The sequence below is a fragment of the Aythya marila genome, assembly GCF_965140915.1.
Source record: "Aythya marila genome assembly, chromosome: 1".
Lineage (NCBI taxonomy): Eukaryota > Metazoa > Chordata > Aves > Anseriformes > Anatidae > Aythya > Aythya marila.
In genome coordinates, this window is record NC_139042.1 from 184,061,328 (window position 1) to 184,076,972 (window position 15,645).

The 15,645-nt window shown below is 42.1% G+C and overlaps 1 protein-coding gene across 2 annotated transcripts; it reads left to right on the plus strand.

Moving 5' to 3' along the window:
• The first annotated feature begins 9,244 nt into the window (after positions 1–9,244).
• On the plus strand, positions 9,245–15,408 carry LMOD2 (leiomodin 2). 2 transcript variants are annotated; one of them, XM_082756186.1, is made up of 3 exons: positions 9,248–9,748; positions 13,287–14,642; positions 14,982–15,408. In XM_082756186.1, the coding sequence occupies exons 1-3, from the start codon at positions 9,476–9,478 to the stop codon at positions 15,006–15,008; spliced, it is 1,656 nt and encodes a 551-aa protein (XP_082612312.1). In that variant the 5' UTR covers positions 9,248–9,475; the 3' UTR covers positions 15,009–15,408. The 2 variants fall into 2 exon arrangements, with proteins under 2 accessions (XP_082612311.1, XP_082612312.1); XM_082756185.1 differs by lacking the exon at positions 14,982–15,408 and having other exon boundaries at positions 9,245–9,748; positions 13,287–14,942.
• The last annotated feature ends 237 nt before the right edge of the window (positions 15,409–15,645 follow it).

Below are 15,645 nucleotides of genomic sequence, written 5' to 3' on the forward strand. Positions count from 1 at the left end.
CCCTGCTCCATATGCTTGCTTTCCATGTTCTTTAGAACTTTGTGTCTGCTGCATGTGATTGCCATATATAACTTATTAACATCTCAGTCAGAAATGTAAATTCCATTTCCGAAGGCAGCTCTGTGAGTTATTTGTGGGTCTGTCCTTCCTCACAATATATTTACAGGAACAAATGGAACAAGCAGAAATTACTGGTCTGGGACACAGAGAGGATTTGAGCAGAAGGCTTAGTAGTTGCTTCTGCTCTTGCTAGGGCAAGTACTCATCTGGTTTTCCAAGACATGTCCTCTGTTGTTTTGCCAGAAATTCTGACCAGGATGGAAGGGAAGAATTTGGTCATTTGTGCAAAATTCCCAGGTATGTGGCATCCACACCAGGCCCTGGCAGCAGGATGTCCCAGCTGATTTCTGACCCCATGCATGGCCTGAGGGCCGAACCCTCGATGAAACCAACGTGGCTGTAGGCAGCCAAGGCTCCCCAGCCCAACGCATCCTGGATATACCAGCCTAAATGCATGTGTGCTGCATAACCTATGAACTGATATTTCTATGTGGGAATTTCTAAGCAGGAATATGGGCTTAATAAGTCTTGAATAGTGGTCATTTCAGTGAATAGAGTGACCACAACATAAGGACCTGGGTAGTCACATAACTGATACAGTATACTGCTACCAGCAAAGGAAACATGATCAAATAGGGCTTTAGACAGGAGATTTTAAACCCTTTCTGTGGCTAGAGCCAAATTCCATTAGTAATTTTAGTTCATGGGCCAAGGTTTATATTTAGGCCTCTATACACGCCTCAGGCAATAGTTAGAGCGCCTCTGGCATCAAAGCATTCAGCTCGAGGGCAAAGTATTGCCTGAAATGTTTAAAATATCATGGACTAGTCCTTAAAAGATCACTGGGTAAGTTTAAGAGGTTTATCATGCTTATCTTTTGAACAATACCTCTGGACCATTTTTATTTGGGCCCCTGTTGCAGAAGGTGGCCTTATTCTACTTTAAAGCTTTTCTTTCCCACTACATTGAAGATGTTTATTTATTGAAGCCTTTTTCCTCCTGAATACTAAAGGAAATATAACACCATAAGAAAGCATGTGGAATGCCTTCAAGGCACCTGTGAACTGAGTGGAGGAGTGCGGGGCAAAACTTTCTTTTAAATGGAGCATGAGGTGAAATAGATAGATAGAGAAAGGAAGCTATTTACTCTGTGTCATGCTTATGGCAAAACTAGGAATTGAACACAAATCTTTCAACTCCCATGTTTTGCAGCCAGATCATTGATTATTACTTTTGTGGAGTTGAGTTTATACTGGTGAGAGCAGGAAATGTGTGAAAAGAAGTGAAGGCAGCAACCCCAGCTGTAAGAATAAGTGGCTAGGGAAAAAAAGTTACTCATTTTTTCCCCATTTGGATGCTGACCGAAACCTTGTAATGCTGGGTTTTCATTTTCTCTGCTATTTGGGTGTGACTTATTAGGTGTTCCATTGCAACCCAATTCCATGGCATGTCTACCCATGGGCGACATTGGCTAGAAGTAATTAAATGCCCTGGCTTTGATTCAGGCATGCTCTTGGGAAGGGACTCTGATCAGTTTGGGGACAATGTTTGAAAGCAGCGATATCATTTGGTCTCTATTTCTCATAAAATCTGACACAAACAGCTGCGCCAGACTGATGAGCTCTCCGAGGAGCCAGAAATTCAGCTGTGGTTATGTCAGCTATTGCAGCATCAGTGAGATGAACTCTGTAGCTGTGTTTTCATAGTTTGGTGAAGGACCAAACCACAGCCATGAGTTATATTACCATCTATACCCTTTAGGGCCCATAGTATCGTGTATGCCTTCCATAAAACTTCCATGCACTGGCTACCATTTGATCTGAGAAGCTGGCATGGCAGATCCTTGCTCCAGGTATCAAGTGGGAGACAATTTTACTGTTTTACTGCAGGAGCCAGTATTCTGCCTCCATTTTTTCATTCCTCAGTTGCCTTTTCTCTGATTATTCCTGACAGTATGTGAGTCCTATACGGAAAAACACAGTCACAGAGCAGTGCTCTTTTGTGTCTACCTTTGGGTAGGTAAAGGGATTTTTCTGACCTTTATTTGGGGCAGAAAAGGCTTCTAAAGTAGCCAACAGTTTAGCTATGGTTTGCATGGAGAAAAGTGGCATAAATTGATGAGCGCTTATCTCTGTAGCAGAACAGGTCTCATCTCCATTAGCTTTTGCATCAACCCCCTTAATATGTGCCTGGTGAACAGTGCCTTGCCCTCATCTCTGTTGTCTTCTGTGTATCCATCTTTGCCTCTCTGTTGTACTCCTCAATGGCACTAGGCTGTCTGCTGAGTCAGTCCATTTAAAGCCTTCCTCCATCTCCTTTTTTTTCCCTGTGAGCCTTGGCACTGATAGATGTCTGCTCAAGAAGGGTGGTATCAGGAAACATTATTCCAGCCAAAGTGAATTTCAGCCTGACTGGCTCTATTCTGGCTTGTTCTCTCCCTGACCTTTCCACTGGAAATTGTTTAGGCTGCAGTAATTAAAACGGGAACCTTGCTGTCCAAGGTGTCTCTCCTTTGGATTCCTTTTCTATACCTACAGATAATGACCTTGATTCAAACCCACACTATCTCCAAATGCATGGAAGAGTCTTCAAAGAAATCCATTCTGATCCTTTACCAAGACAAAAGCTGGATAAATCAGAAACAAGTACACGGGTAAGTGCACTGAATGACTGTATAAATATTTAAAAGTATATATTGCAACGGGAAACATTTTCTCTCTGGAGTACTCCCTTAAGTGTCACTCACAACAGCAAAAGAGGTACTTAGATCAGGAGAAGTATTCCCTGAGGAACTTGCGTTTCATGACTCTCCTGAAAAGCTGTAAAAACATGTTGTTAGTAGTTTTAAGACTGATATGGTAGTGTAGCTCTGGTGACATGTACAACGTATTTAATTTCATATTCAAAATTCACATTTGCAGTAGAAATCTTTACATTTGATCAAGTCTAACAGAAAACTATTTACTTTTGCCTGCATAATTTGTGCATGGTAGATACAGTGCCCAGACTCCCATTGTCATTAATATGGGCTATTTCAAAGTAGACATAAATTCTCTACTTTATTGTCTTTATTTACTTAGTACTGCTGCTTGTATTTCATTCCTTATGATTTACATCATTTGTTTATACTGCTAGGATCTTTTTTTTTTTTTTAATAATAAAAAAAAATATCTTAATAAACACACACTGTTAAAATACCTTGACTTCAAATCGAGGAAATGCTAGTTATAGAAGTTAGTACTTGTATTGCTCCCTGGGTATTAAGAAACAGCTTTTTTTTTTTTTTTTTTTTTTTTTTTTTTTTTTATCTGAAAGGCAAACTGTATGTTTGTCTAAGCTACACAGGTGAACTGTCTGAGTCTGAGGCATTCAACAAAGGATTAAGTGCATGCACTTTTCATAATTACTCACAATTTAATAGCTACATACTCGGACCTAGACATACAACTTATGGTGCATTTGCAAATACCACCATGAATAATGTAATGTTTGTAGTGGCAGATGTTATATATTTTATCATGCTTTTTGGGAAAGAACAGGCTGACTACGGGTGCTTAAACAGTGTCCCATTCAAACTGTTCTTGTAAAAACCACCCACTTTATGCCTGTCTGCATTCAGGAGTACCTCTGCTACTTTCTCTGCCATACAGCAGCCTCTGCTTCCTGTCCAAAACCATTGAGCAATATTGCTCTGTAATACCAAACAGCTGCTGTGGTCACCCTAGTGTCTGTACATCAGTAGTGAGTGAAATTATTTCTATATATAGTTCGTAAATCTGTTGGCAATGTTTGTAAAGCACATTGAGATTCTTCCTGAGGAATATGAGCAGCTATATGAAAGCAAGAGCATTGGGACAACCATTGTGTATAAGGCACTTTATCTTTTTGGTGTGGCAAAAACTGGCACTGAGGAAGTGGACAGTCAGTAGGGAAGTAGAGAAGCACTTACAGAACAGCACAATAGTTTGCTCTGTCAGAGATAAGCAGGTTCCCCTCATGCTGTTATTATGGAACGTGACTTATTGTACTGACACAAGATGATTAGAAAGTTTTCCTTCTTTTAATCAAATGCTGACGGAATTTGTTAGTCCACAAATGTTTTTGTTTGCACTGTTACCTTTTTTCCCCCAGCGGTTTCCTGCAGCAAGGTTCACCTCTTGACTCCACTTCCAAGATGCATCCTTGCACACTTCCCATCACCAGCACCAGCAGAACCCATTCAGTTCTTTACTATGACTTTTTCTTTGACAATACTATGACATTTTTCTACGATTCTTCTGTCTGCTTGATAAGCAAGGCAACCTGAACGCCCCCACCATCAAAACATACTAGATTAGTGTTTGCCCCATGGCTTGGTGGTTTATAGCATTCCCCAGACTTCTGGTTACCTTCCCAGCAGCTGGTGGGAATGTTGTTTTCAAAACGAATCTGAGCAATAAGGCAGTCCACATGCACATGTTTTTGAGTGAAAGCTGATCACTGTTTGTGGTGGGTCTGAGCTGTTAAGCTACAATTGGACCTGGAATCTGCCCTTCCAGTGGCCTGGAGTGTGCTGCAGAGGGTCAGCGGGAAGGATCTGTCATTGGTTTAGGATGTCAAATCAGATTCCCAAGCAAAGACTGGTTTGGGTTCACGGTGGTCTTTAAACTCATCCCACTTTTTGTTTCCTTAGCAGGGATGAAGGGAAAAGTTTTTCTCACTTGTGACTCCCCATTTACAGCAACACCAGGAGAGATGGACTGGACAACAGAATCATCTGTCACAGAGAAAAGCAGCTGAAAAATTGTTCCTTCAAATGCCTTCAGTGCATGCTTTATCCCATTTGCTGGGCTGATACCAGTGTTAAATGCAGGTGATGACACATCCTTTTCAAGAGCGGTACGGTGTGCACAATTTTCAAAAGTAATGCTGGTCCCTTGGGAGAAAGAGCTACAGCTTGTCCCATCAGTCTGCCTGCCCGTCCTGCCTAGATGCCAGGCTGCTGACCCTTTGTCTCTTTTGGACTCTGCGTTCAACCTGGGCCTACAGAAGCAGCATACAGAAATATATGCATGAGGAGGAAGGGGAAAGGAGTGTGAGGCAGGAGGGGGATGGCAGGCAGCAAGGCAGGCAGCACCGGGAGGAGAACAGGGGATGTGGGATGAGGGGCAGGAAGGAGAAGTGGTCAGGGAAAGGAGGCAGGGAAGGCCACAGCAGTGAGGAGATTGGGGCTGGAGCATCAGGGCCTGCGTGAGGGGTATGCATCAGGGAAGGTGCTGGGTGAGGAATGGGGTTGCAAAAGAGGTGGGGAAGGGTGAAAATGTGCAACATGAGGGAATGGGAAAGCCCAGACATGCTGTGGTGGCATTGTTTTTAATGTGCTTTATAGCAACTGGACCCATTCCTGCAGCGTGGGCCGGCATTTTGATACAAGCCAACGCATCTGTCTGACAGGCTGTCCTCAGGAGCTGTGACTGAAATAGCCAGTGCCCCGAGGACAGGCCGTGTCCCACGCCTGAGGACAAGGTTGTACAACACTCACTTTGCTTTCCTGTCATTTGGCCTGTGCTCACCAGACTGCAAGTAAAGTTTAAGCTGTGGATTTTGCCCCAGTCGGTGATGCCTACTGCCCTTCTGATGTTGCTCACTTCCTTTCAACAACTTGAACAACAAGGTGTGGAAACCTGTGAGAAGCTGAACATTTCCTAGGCTGCTGCTTGAAATATTTAGTTGTTTGGAAAGGAAAAAAGAGACATAAGCACTTAGAAGTGTCTCGTCTTCTAAAACCTAGAAGATAAGTCACCTGGGCTAGGAAAGATTTAAAGTCCTGTCTGAAGTCTACCAGCCTCTGAGTGGTTTCAGTCCCACTCAGAGCCAGAAGCTTGCACCCTAGATGTTTGAAATGGCAAAGTGAGACCTGCTTCAATAAAATGGGCTCTCTCAGCTCCTATCTTCTCTCATGTTAGCCCCCGTCCTGAAGGAAGCAAATATTTCAAAAATTATTATTTTTTTGAATGATCAAAGAGTTTTCATGGCCTAGAAGTGACAAGCTATTCCCTGAATACAGGATTTTAGCAGGGTGTCAGGGGCATGGTTTGAGGTTTTGTGCTGGTCGGTGGCAAAGTACTTTGGAGGATTCATCCTAGATAACAGTCAACACAGCAATTACAGACCTGTGCATGTGGACTACTATGTGTAGCCCATGCTCTGCCCTCGTGCTGCTTGTGATAGCAGGAAGTTCACTGTGCCACCTCTCGCTTCAACCACCTCACACCTCGCTAGTACAACATGTCTTCCTGAAGGCTTTATATTGGAGTCACAGTTCTGTGATTGAGCATATAGTGTGGGATGTACAACAGGATGCCCAGGCTGCTATTTTTGCCTTTTTTTTTTTTTTTTTTTTTTCCAGAAATCTGAGTGTCTGAGTGTTTATAATGTCTGAGAAATGTGACTGAGGGAAGAGAACAAAAAGTCTAATGCAGGAATGGTAATACTAGGAAAACAAAATCAATCCTAATTTTTAGCAAATTTCCTCTGAGAAGTTAGGCAAGCCAATTTAATCATAATTAAATGATATGAGTGACAATCTGTGGTCTGAACTGTAGTGGTGGGCAGCTTCAGCAATGGGTGATACCCACAGGAGCTGAGCACTGACAAACTGAAGTGTTGCATAATGCCAAATACTCCCAAAAAGCAAATCCTAAGCATGTCACCATAAGCAAATCCTAAGCATGTCACCGTAAGCACTCTGCGTTAGTGGGTACTTTCAATCTTAAAGTCTCTTTATTTCTCCTTTCAATTGAGATAACACTGCCAACTGTTCTGAAAGTGTTCTTAGACATTAATCATTAGTAATCTTGTTATGCTGAAGAAAACGACAAGACAAAATTTTGAGGGGCTGTTTGTTAAATATGCATGATCTCTCCTGCACACTGAGTGGCAGTAAGGGTCCTGGGGACTCATGGGACCAGAACTGAAGCATATAATTTTATATCACAGAATTATGGAATTAAGCACTGAGTTTCTGTGCTCATCAACAGGCAAGGGCAAATGTAATGCCAGCATTTGCTGATCTGTGAGTGCTTGGCTTTACAGTTTTAGCATCATTTTTGTGTGTACAACTTGCCAGCTTTATTACTTTTATCACTGTTGTTCCAGAGACTGTTCATGGGTGTTTGCACTTGTCCATTTCCTTATAAAGAATGGGTCCTAAATTACTGTGAGTGACATGTACAGGTTTAAGAAAGGACCCAAATCTCTTGTAACCTCATGTAACTCTGCCAATCTCCCCTCACTTCTGGGAAGACATTTGCAATAGAAAAGCTTACCCATATTTTGTAACATCTTTAAATTCTGTTATCCCTTGGCTAGAGCAGACATCACTGAGATTCTCATCTTATGATAAACATCATCACTGTACCAATGTATTGTCATGCCGCTGCAAGGAGTAGCATTGAAGGTAATGTTCATGTTGCTGTGAAGGGCTGGAATAAATTACCCTTTAGAACATTCTTTGAAAAGTGAGCAACATGTCACTTTTTGAGGTTTCTTTGAGTTTTTAAAATTAGAATTCTACACAGAAAAGAGTAAATATACAAGTCAAGCGGTTGTATGTTTGTACCTTGTATTGTGAACTCTCAACATAAGAAAAGTCTAAGGCTTACAAATTGTGTTGTGTCTGATGTTTTTGCAGCTTGTTTTTGCTTTTTTTATTTTAAGAAAAGATTGGCGAATACAAATGACCTGCAAATATTTATTTAATTTGATTACAAATGTGCAGTATTCTTTAATCTGATTTATGAGTGTTTTTCCTGTGTTAGGAAAGCAAAGGCTTCTAAGCTTTCATCCCACTTGAGTGAGCTAAGCTGCATGAAATTCACATAGAAAAATGATGAAAGGAAATATCTAATTTATTTACCAACTCCGTTTGTGAAAAGCATGCTCACTCCTCTCTATGGCCATTAAAACAACATATGCAGTAATAAAACTTTATAAACAATTTGGCTAAACACCATACGTCAGTTCTAGTGCCCAATCCATGCTAATCAAAAAGAGGCAATTCTGGACAAGTACTTAGTTCAAATGATTTCTCTTACATTTCCATTTAACATGGAATTTACCATCTAAAAATAAAACCACTGTGACTTTTCATTTTATAATGTTAACATTTATCATTTTAGGTGGGTTTCTACTTCCTTGGACCCAAATCTACTTTTTCTCTATTTCACTCTTCCTTTCTTTGTCTCTCTCTCAGAGCATTGGTTTTCAGATATTGCTGGCCTGGATGTTTCCAAAAGCTTTGCTTATTTACCATCATTTATAGGTAGTAAAGAGAAGAAAAACAATGTGAAGTTACGCTTTCTTTCTGTGGTTCCTTATACTGGAAGATACCTCTCTCTAAAAATAATGTCAGTATAGTGCTTACTAGAAGATGTGATAACATACATATATTTATATGTACATTGTTCCCATATACTTATGTGTTTGTGTAAATACATTATCATATATCTATACAGGAAAAAATACCCATAGATATACACACGTGTATATATATATGAATTTGAGGGTGCTCTCCAGCTGCACATCCATCAGCTCCAGCGAGCGATGGCCATAAACTAAAATGCCCACTAGAGGCCTCATTTGCTAGGGTCTGTGGGCATTAACGAAGCCCATGCTGTGCTGTGCTGTGAGGTGCCCCTACACCTCCATGCAATGCCACCGACCCCAGCAGCAGCCTGCAGTCCTCCACCAGAGCAGCATCTGGCACCAGCTGCAAAGGGATGAGTCGATCCTCCCCCTATCACTCCTGAGCAAGGAGAATCGGCAGATAATCCAGCTGGGTGATGTGTGGCAGGTGAGGTACAGGCACCACAACCTTCTCCCCTTCTTCTACCACCTGCAGCCTCCTGCAGCTGCCTTGCTGCAACGACGGTGTGGTTTGGCCAGAAAACCATGAAAGGCAGCAGGACTCTGGCGAGCAATGGTGAGGCCGTTCTGTTCCCAGCCCCTGCGGCAGCTGGGGTTTATGTGAATTTTCACGGCTCTTTCCTCCTCTTGTTAACAGGCGAGGCCAGCGTGGTTTTCTCCCCGCTGCCCCCCCCCCCCCCCCCCCCCCGGCAGTGGGTGCCCTCCCGCGAGCAGGCTGCTCTAAATAAGGCAATGGTCACTGTGTCAGTAATCCCCTCTTCCAGGGACCTGCAAACACCAGCGGTGGGACATTCTTTCTCTTCAGATGTCTAGCTGACGTCTGATGCTTAAAACAGAGCATGCTTTCATCCCTTCATGCATTGTCGTAAGCCCCCGGTGATCACTCTTAAAAGGGTGCCTCAGCTACTCAGGGAAACAGTTGCTGACCAAACGAGACACGGCGTGCCTGATCCAGCCCTCGTGAATGCCCGATCCTTTCAGTTTTGTACCAGCCTGACCAAACGGGACCATGTCTACCTTTGGCTACAGAAGAGAGCTGAGCAAATATGAGGACATTGATGAAGATGAGCTCCTCGCTTCTCTCACTGAAGAGGAGCTGAAGGAGCTGGAGCGGGAGCTGGAGGACATCGAGCCTGATCGTAACCTTCCCGTAGGGCAACGGCAAAAGAGTCTGACAGAGAAAACACCAACAGGGACTTTCAGCAGGGAAGCACTGATGGCCTACTGGGAGAGGGAGACCAGAAAACTCTTGGAAAAAGAGAGGCTGGGTGCATGCGACAAGGTAAGACCCTGAGGCGTTCGCTGCTTCCTAGAAATGTCAGGACTTCTTCTTCCCTGGCTGATCTCACTTGCTGCTTTTATTTTCTTTCTGTCTCTTGTAACATTTTTAAGAACATTGTTGGAGATATGTTTGTGCCCGCTAAAGCACAGAGAATTGGCTCAGAGAATTCTTGCACCCTCTCTGGAAGTACATTACAAGCTTAGCAGAAAACAGAAGAAAATCCTGCAAAAACTATTGCTGGTGATTAAAAAATGGGTAGGAATACAGTTTTAAGGGACAGGCTAAAAGTTATTGCCAGGTAGCGATATAGACTTTTGGTTAACTTTTGATTTTGTTTAAAAGCTTATATGCTGCCTTTTAAAAACAAACCAAACCAAACCGAAGCAATCATCCCCTAAGCCCTTGCAGAAACCATCTGTGAGACTGAGCTCTTTCAAAAATTAGCTTTTGTTTTCTCAACAGCTTCCTGTAGTTTCAAAGCAAAGCAAGGACTTAGGTGTGAGAGTAACTTTTTTGATTTTTAAGCACTGCTCCAGACCAAGTTTTGCCTTATGAGGACATGTTCTTCTATGTTTAAATAAAAAAAAATACAAAAAAAGATAAAAAAAAAAGCAAATCTCAACTTGTAACAGCCTTGTCAGGAGCTCAGTTCATTTGCAAGAAAATCTAATTAGGCCAATTTTACATCAGACTAAATATTGTCTTAGAGAAAAATCACTTGGATAAAATTAGCTCGTGATAATAATAGTCAGGATTTCTTTGCAGTTAAGTGTTTGCTCCTGCTAGTGAATGGTGTTGTAGTGTCTTTGTAGGCAAGCACACCGAGTGCTAGCTGTCATCAGACCATTAGTATCAGCTTGCAGACGTGGACTTCACTCCCTGTTTGTCAAGTGCTAAGGAACGGAATGGCAAGATTAATGCTTTTTTCCAGATGAGCCTGGAACCTGAAACCTGGTTGGTTACAAAAACCTTCTGAACAGGGCTCATTCTGTGTCACAGAATGGTTTCCCATGCCTGTATAGTATTAACAAGGTGCTAATAGCTAAACCTTAAAATGCTTGCAAAAGCCTTTGTTCCTTTAGATGTGAGAAGAAAATTTCTAAAAGTGTCCAAAAATAGGAAAGTGTTCTCTTGCTGATGTCGGAGGCACAAATGAAGGCAGTAAGAAAACGCTTTCTGTGTTTCTTGAAAGCAATCTCTTTGCCCTCAACTGTCTGAAAGTTAGGCACCTTATTTAAGATAGCTATTTGTGCTATTTCTATAGTTAGTGGCAAGACATCAGCCCCTTCAGAAGGCACACATCCTGTAGATAGCCTTTTAGGGTGAGTGCCATGCCCTCCAGAGGTATTTATCTCACTGTGTTGACTATCTGTGGCCTAACTTTTCATCAAGTTGCTACCATGAAGTAAGATGAAGCCCTGCAGGCTGCCGGCAGCAGTCCTGTACTGAAATGCTGCCACAATACCCGGGCATGTCTCTATAGATCTGCAAAGAGGAGTACTCCATTGCAGAATTGTTGTTCAGGTTGCTGTGAGATATGGCATCTAATCATGTATGGAGATACGACAGCTGACGATGTACGTGCTGGGAAAATAAATTCCTCCTCTACCCTCAGAAGTGCCTCTGAGAAAAATCAAGTTTGTTTATTTATTTATATTTATCTAGAGTCATCAAAACATATTAGCAGTCCATTCAAAGGCACAAGCTTCTGCTCATATGCAGCTGTGCTGAAGACTGTAGGGTATATGCTTGGGCAGATAAAAGCATAGCAACACAGATGCTTTCCTGGATAACTGATGTTTTCAGCTTTTAAAAGGCTGCATATTTGTGCAGAAGCTGCAGATACAAATCTCAGTCCCATAATAAACCTGGCTTAAACACATCCCTGTTTCCATATGCAGCACAGCAACTTTCTGTGTTAAGGGACTTCCTTCACAGACTCTGCAGGAGAAGTGGAGGCCAGATCCTGCAAGCCCTCCACGCACAGGGTGATGGAGCTGGATCCTGCAAACCCTGCATGTGCTGAACTCTCAGCAGTGGTAGGCTGGACCAGTTCGATGACCTGTTTCATTAAAGTCAGGCTTTTGTGAACACTACAAGTATCGTCTGATTTTCAAGTGTCCCAACACAGCAAACTGCTCAAGACTATGAAATGGTACCATGCAATCTGTAATTACTATTATTTTAACCTTTCACTGGCATTTTTAGAACCAGATAATTAAGAAAACCTAAATCTACACAGCTTTTCTAAAAATAAGCTGCCAAGTTAGTAACAATTCTGTTTTCCAGAAGCACAGAACTGAATCACTGCGTCTCCACAAAGTACACACTTACTATTTTACAAAGACCAAAACATGAATGTTGATAAAGTCGTGCATGCAACCACTACACTTCATCCAAAATTTTAAAAGCATTTACAAACATAAAAAACTTAGACTCTGGCTTGCCCAGTAGACTGAAAAGGACACCTAAGATCTCTTTTTGGTTAAGAGGGTTGGTCACAGCTCGGGGGCTCAGTCATGACCTGCACAATGCTGCCACGCTTCTGGAGCTCTCCAAATGGAGAGTGGGATTTTTGAGGGGTACAGACCTTTAGCTGCTCCTGCACGTGGAGAATTGTCCACTGCCACCATAACTGCTAAGGACACCTGGCAGAACTTTGAGAAGTGGATCCAAAGCTGCTATTTGGGTGCCCATCAAACACACTGAAATAACCCTGGGGTTTAGAAAAACACTCATTGAATAAGCAATGAGTTATAACCCGTTGCAGTATGGCAGCTGGCCTGTGTCAACTGTTCAGGAGCAGAGTCTTGGCTGTTGGCAAACATGAAGAGATTTGGGGTTTATTGACACGATTACATGTTACCTGTGGGAAAGTGTTGTAATCTTTTCTTCACAAATTGCTCCTAAGCGTGTATAACACCCTTAGTTTATCCAGAGTCCTTTCTGCAGGACTCATGTAATACTATATTATCTTCCACATCTATATGCCTGTTTACACATGCAGACACTGTTTGTATTCTAAGTCATGGCATTCTTTAGCCTTGTTGGATGTGGTAATGTATACAAGGGAGACTGAGCATTGACGCAGCTGTCTAATCTTTATGAAGTCAAGAAACTTGTTGCTCACATATCACATCCATTCTGAAACTGCAGTCTTGTGTTTCTGCTGGCAGGGACCCATACAGCTCCATTTAATAGCCCCTTGTAGACATGCCAACAAACAAAGAGAATGAAGTTTATCCATGTTATGGTATCTTGTATTAAGTCTTCTCTTGGTAGAAATCTTTGACATCTGGGAAGCTAATCCAATTTACACTAAGCATTTGTCTTCTAAAGAAAATGAAAGAAATAATGATAAAAAGGTGTAAGGTGCTGAAACAGTTTTTCTGTTCCCTTAATTGTCTTTGTTTCTGGGAATTTATTTTTAGCTATCAGCATTAAATTCTGTAGTTTCAAGATAATTATTTTTGTGCAAAGAGGCAGTAGCTATGTTACTGCGATTGTATTTAACACCCACACCTACATTCCCGTTCAGGAATCAGAGCAAGAAAATGACAATTCAGAAGACATTCAAGAAGAATATTTTACAGAAAGCAACAGTGAAGTGTCTGAGGAGGCATATACTGAAGAGGATGACGAAGAGGAAGAAGAAGAAGAGGAGGAAGATGAAGATGACAGTGATGATGAGGACAATGAAAAGCAAAATGCTGCAGCTGGTGAAAGACCTGTGAATTGTGAGGATGGCAGGAGTTCTGACCATACGAGACACAAGAAGAGTAACAGTGCGAAGGACAGTGAAAATCTGCTCAATGGCCACGATGGTAAAGACACAGACAATCTGAGCTTTAAAAGCAGCGCCATCCATCCGTGTGGAAACCCAACCGTTATTGAGGATGCTTTGGAAAAAGTTCGGAGCAATGACCCAGACACCACAGAGGTAAATCTAAATAACATTGAAAACATCACTTCACAGATGCTTATACAATTTTCTCAAGCCCTGAGGGACAACACCGTAGTCAAGTCATTCAGCTTGGCTAACACACACGCTGATGACAATGTCGCAATAGCAATTGCCGGTATGTTAAAGGTAAATCAGCATATAACTAGTCTGAATATTGAGTCAAATTTTATCACGGGCAAAGGAGTGCTGGCCATCATGAGAGCTTTGCAGCATAACAAGGTTCTAACAGAGTTACGGTTCCACAACCAAAGGCATATTATGGGCAGCCAGGTGGAAATGGACATAGTTAAACTGTTGAAAGAGAACACCACTCTGGTCAAGCTCGGATACCACTTTGACCTTGCTGGTCCAAGGATGAGCATGACAAGTATTCTGACAAGAAATATGGATAAACAAAGGCAAAAGCGTATGCAGGAGCAACGGCAGCAAGAGTCTGGTTGTGATGGAGCCATCAACCCAAAGACCAAAGTCTTGCAGAAGGGGACTCCTCGTTCCTCACCTTATACGTCACCTAAGAGTTCACCTTGGTCCTCTCCAAAGCTCTCTAAGAAGGCACCACCAGCAAAAAGTCAGCCGCCAGCTCTTGCACCCCCACCCCCACCTCCACCCCCCCCCCCTCCTCCTCCTCCTCCTCCTCCCCCAGTTATTCCAGAGAAGAAGGCACCAACCAGGAACATAGCTGAAGTCATCAAGCAGCAAGAAAGCTCAAGAAAAGCCTTACAGAATGGACAGAAAAAGAAAAAAGGCAAAAAAAGCAAAAAACATGAGAACAGCATATTGAAAGAAATTAAAGATTCTCTAAAATCGGTCTCAGACAGAAGATCAGAAGAAGGCTCCCGACCCTCCACCCGACCCTCCACCCCACAGAGGTCTCTCCATGACAACCTTATGGAAGCAATTCGAGCAAGCAGCATAAAACAATTAAGGCGGGTAAGTAAGAGATCATATTTCTGTAACTGATCGTGGCTCAGATACAGCACAAACTCAATTAACTTTAGTACATAGATATTTAATAAAAACATTCTTAGAAATGTGAACATAAAATACTCGGGAGGAGGTTTTCCTCTGATTAGGCTTTTCTTAGCACACTGACTTCTATTTACCCGAGATTGTGACAGAAAGTGAGGTACTTTCCTAGGTTCAGGCTTGTTATGGGAGGTGGTGATTAGCAGAGGGATCTTGGGAGAGTGCCTACAGCCCAGGAAGGAATTTTGACACCCAGACTGTACATCAAATGTAATGAGATTTCCACCTCTCTGTGTTTCGTAGGTGGAGGTACCAGAAGCCCTTTGGTGAAAGCCTGGATGACAGAAGAAGCAGAGCATGGCAGTGGTCAAGGGGAGGCTGTTGGGCTGTTCACCAGTGGTAAAATAGACTCTGTAGCAAGCTGCTTCCTAAGTACCCTCTTAGATTTGAACCATTTCCCTTTTCCTTTCAAAGAAATAAACCCACTAACTACTAAACAATGCTTTAAGGATACATTTGCCTTATAATCTGTAAATATGGAAATAATTTTCTTTTTTATTTAATAAGATTTCTATTGAAAAATTGCTGCTTCTTTAGATATTCTTTTCAATATCTGATTGCAAATCACTGGACAACTTCTTCACACTGAGATGTAATAGTTTACCAACCTGTGGTTTCTTCATTATTTTTTTCCATAAATTTACAATAAATGCAGTTTGAAGCTTTTAAACAGAAACATAGTCTTGGGTTTTTGTGACTGAAATCCTGCCAGATCTTTGTGTGAACATTAGGAACATCTCCCAGGAAAGAAAATGAAACCTTTCTCACCTGCATGCATCAGGCTTGTTTGGAGGATTGTACCTGAGTCTGTGTTAGTACAGTTCCATAGAAAAAGAAAAAGAGAAAAAGAAAATGGTTCTTCAGACTATATATATACAACTCACATCAAGTTGTGGGCTTTACCAGG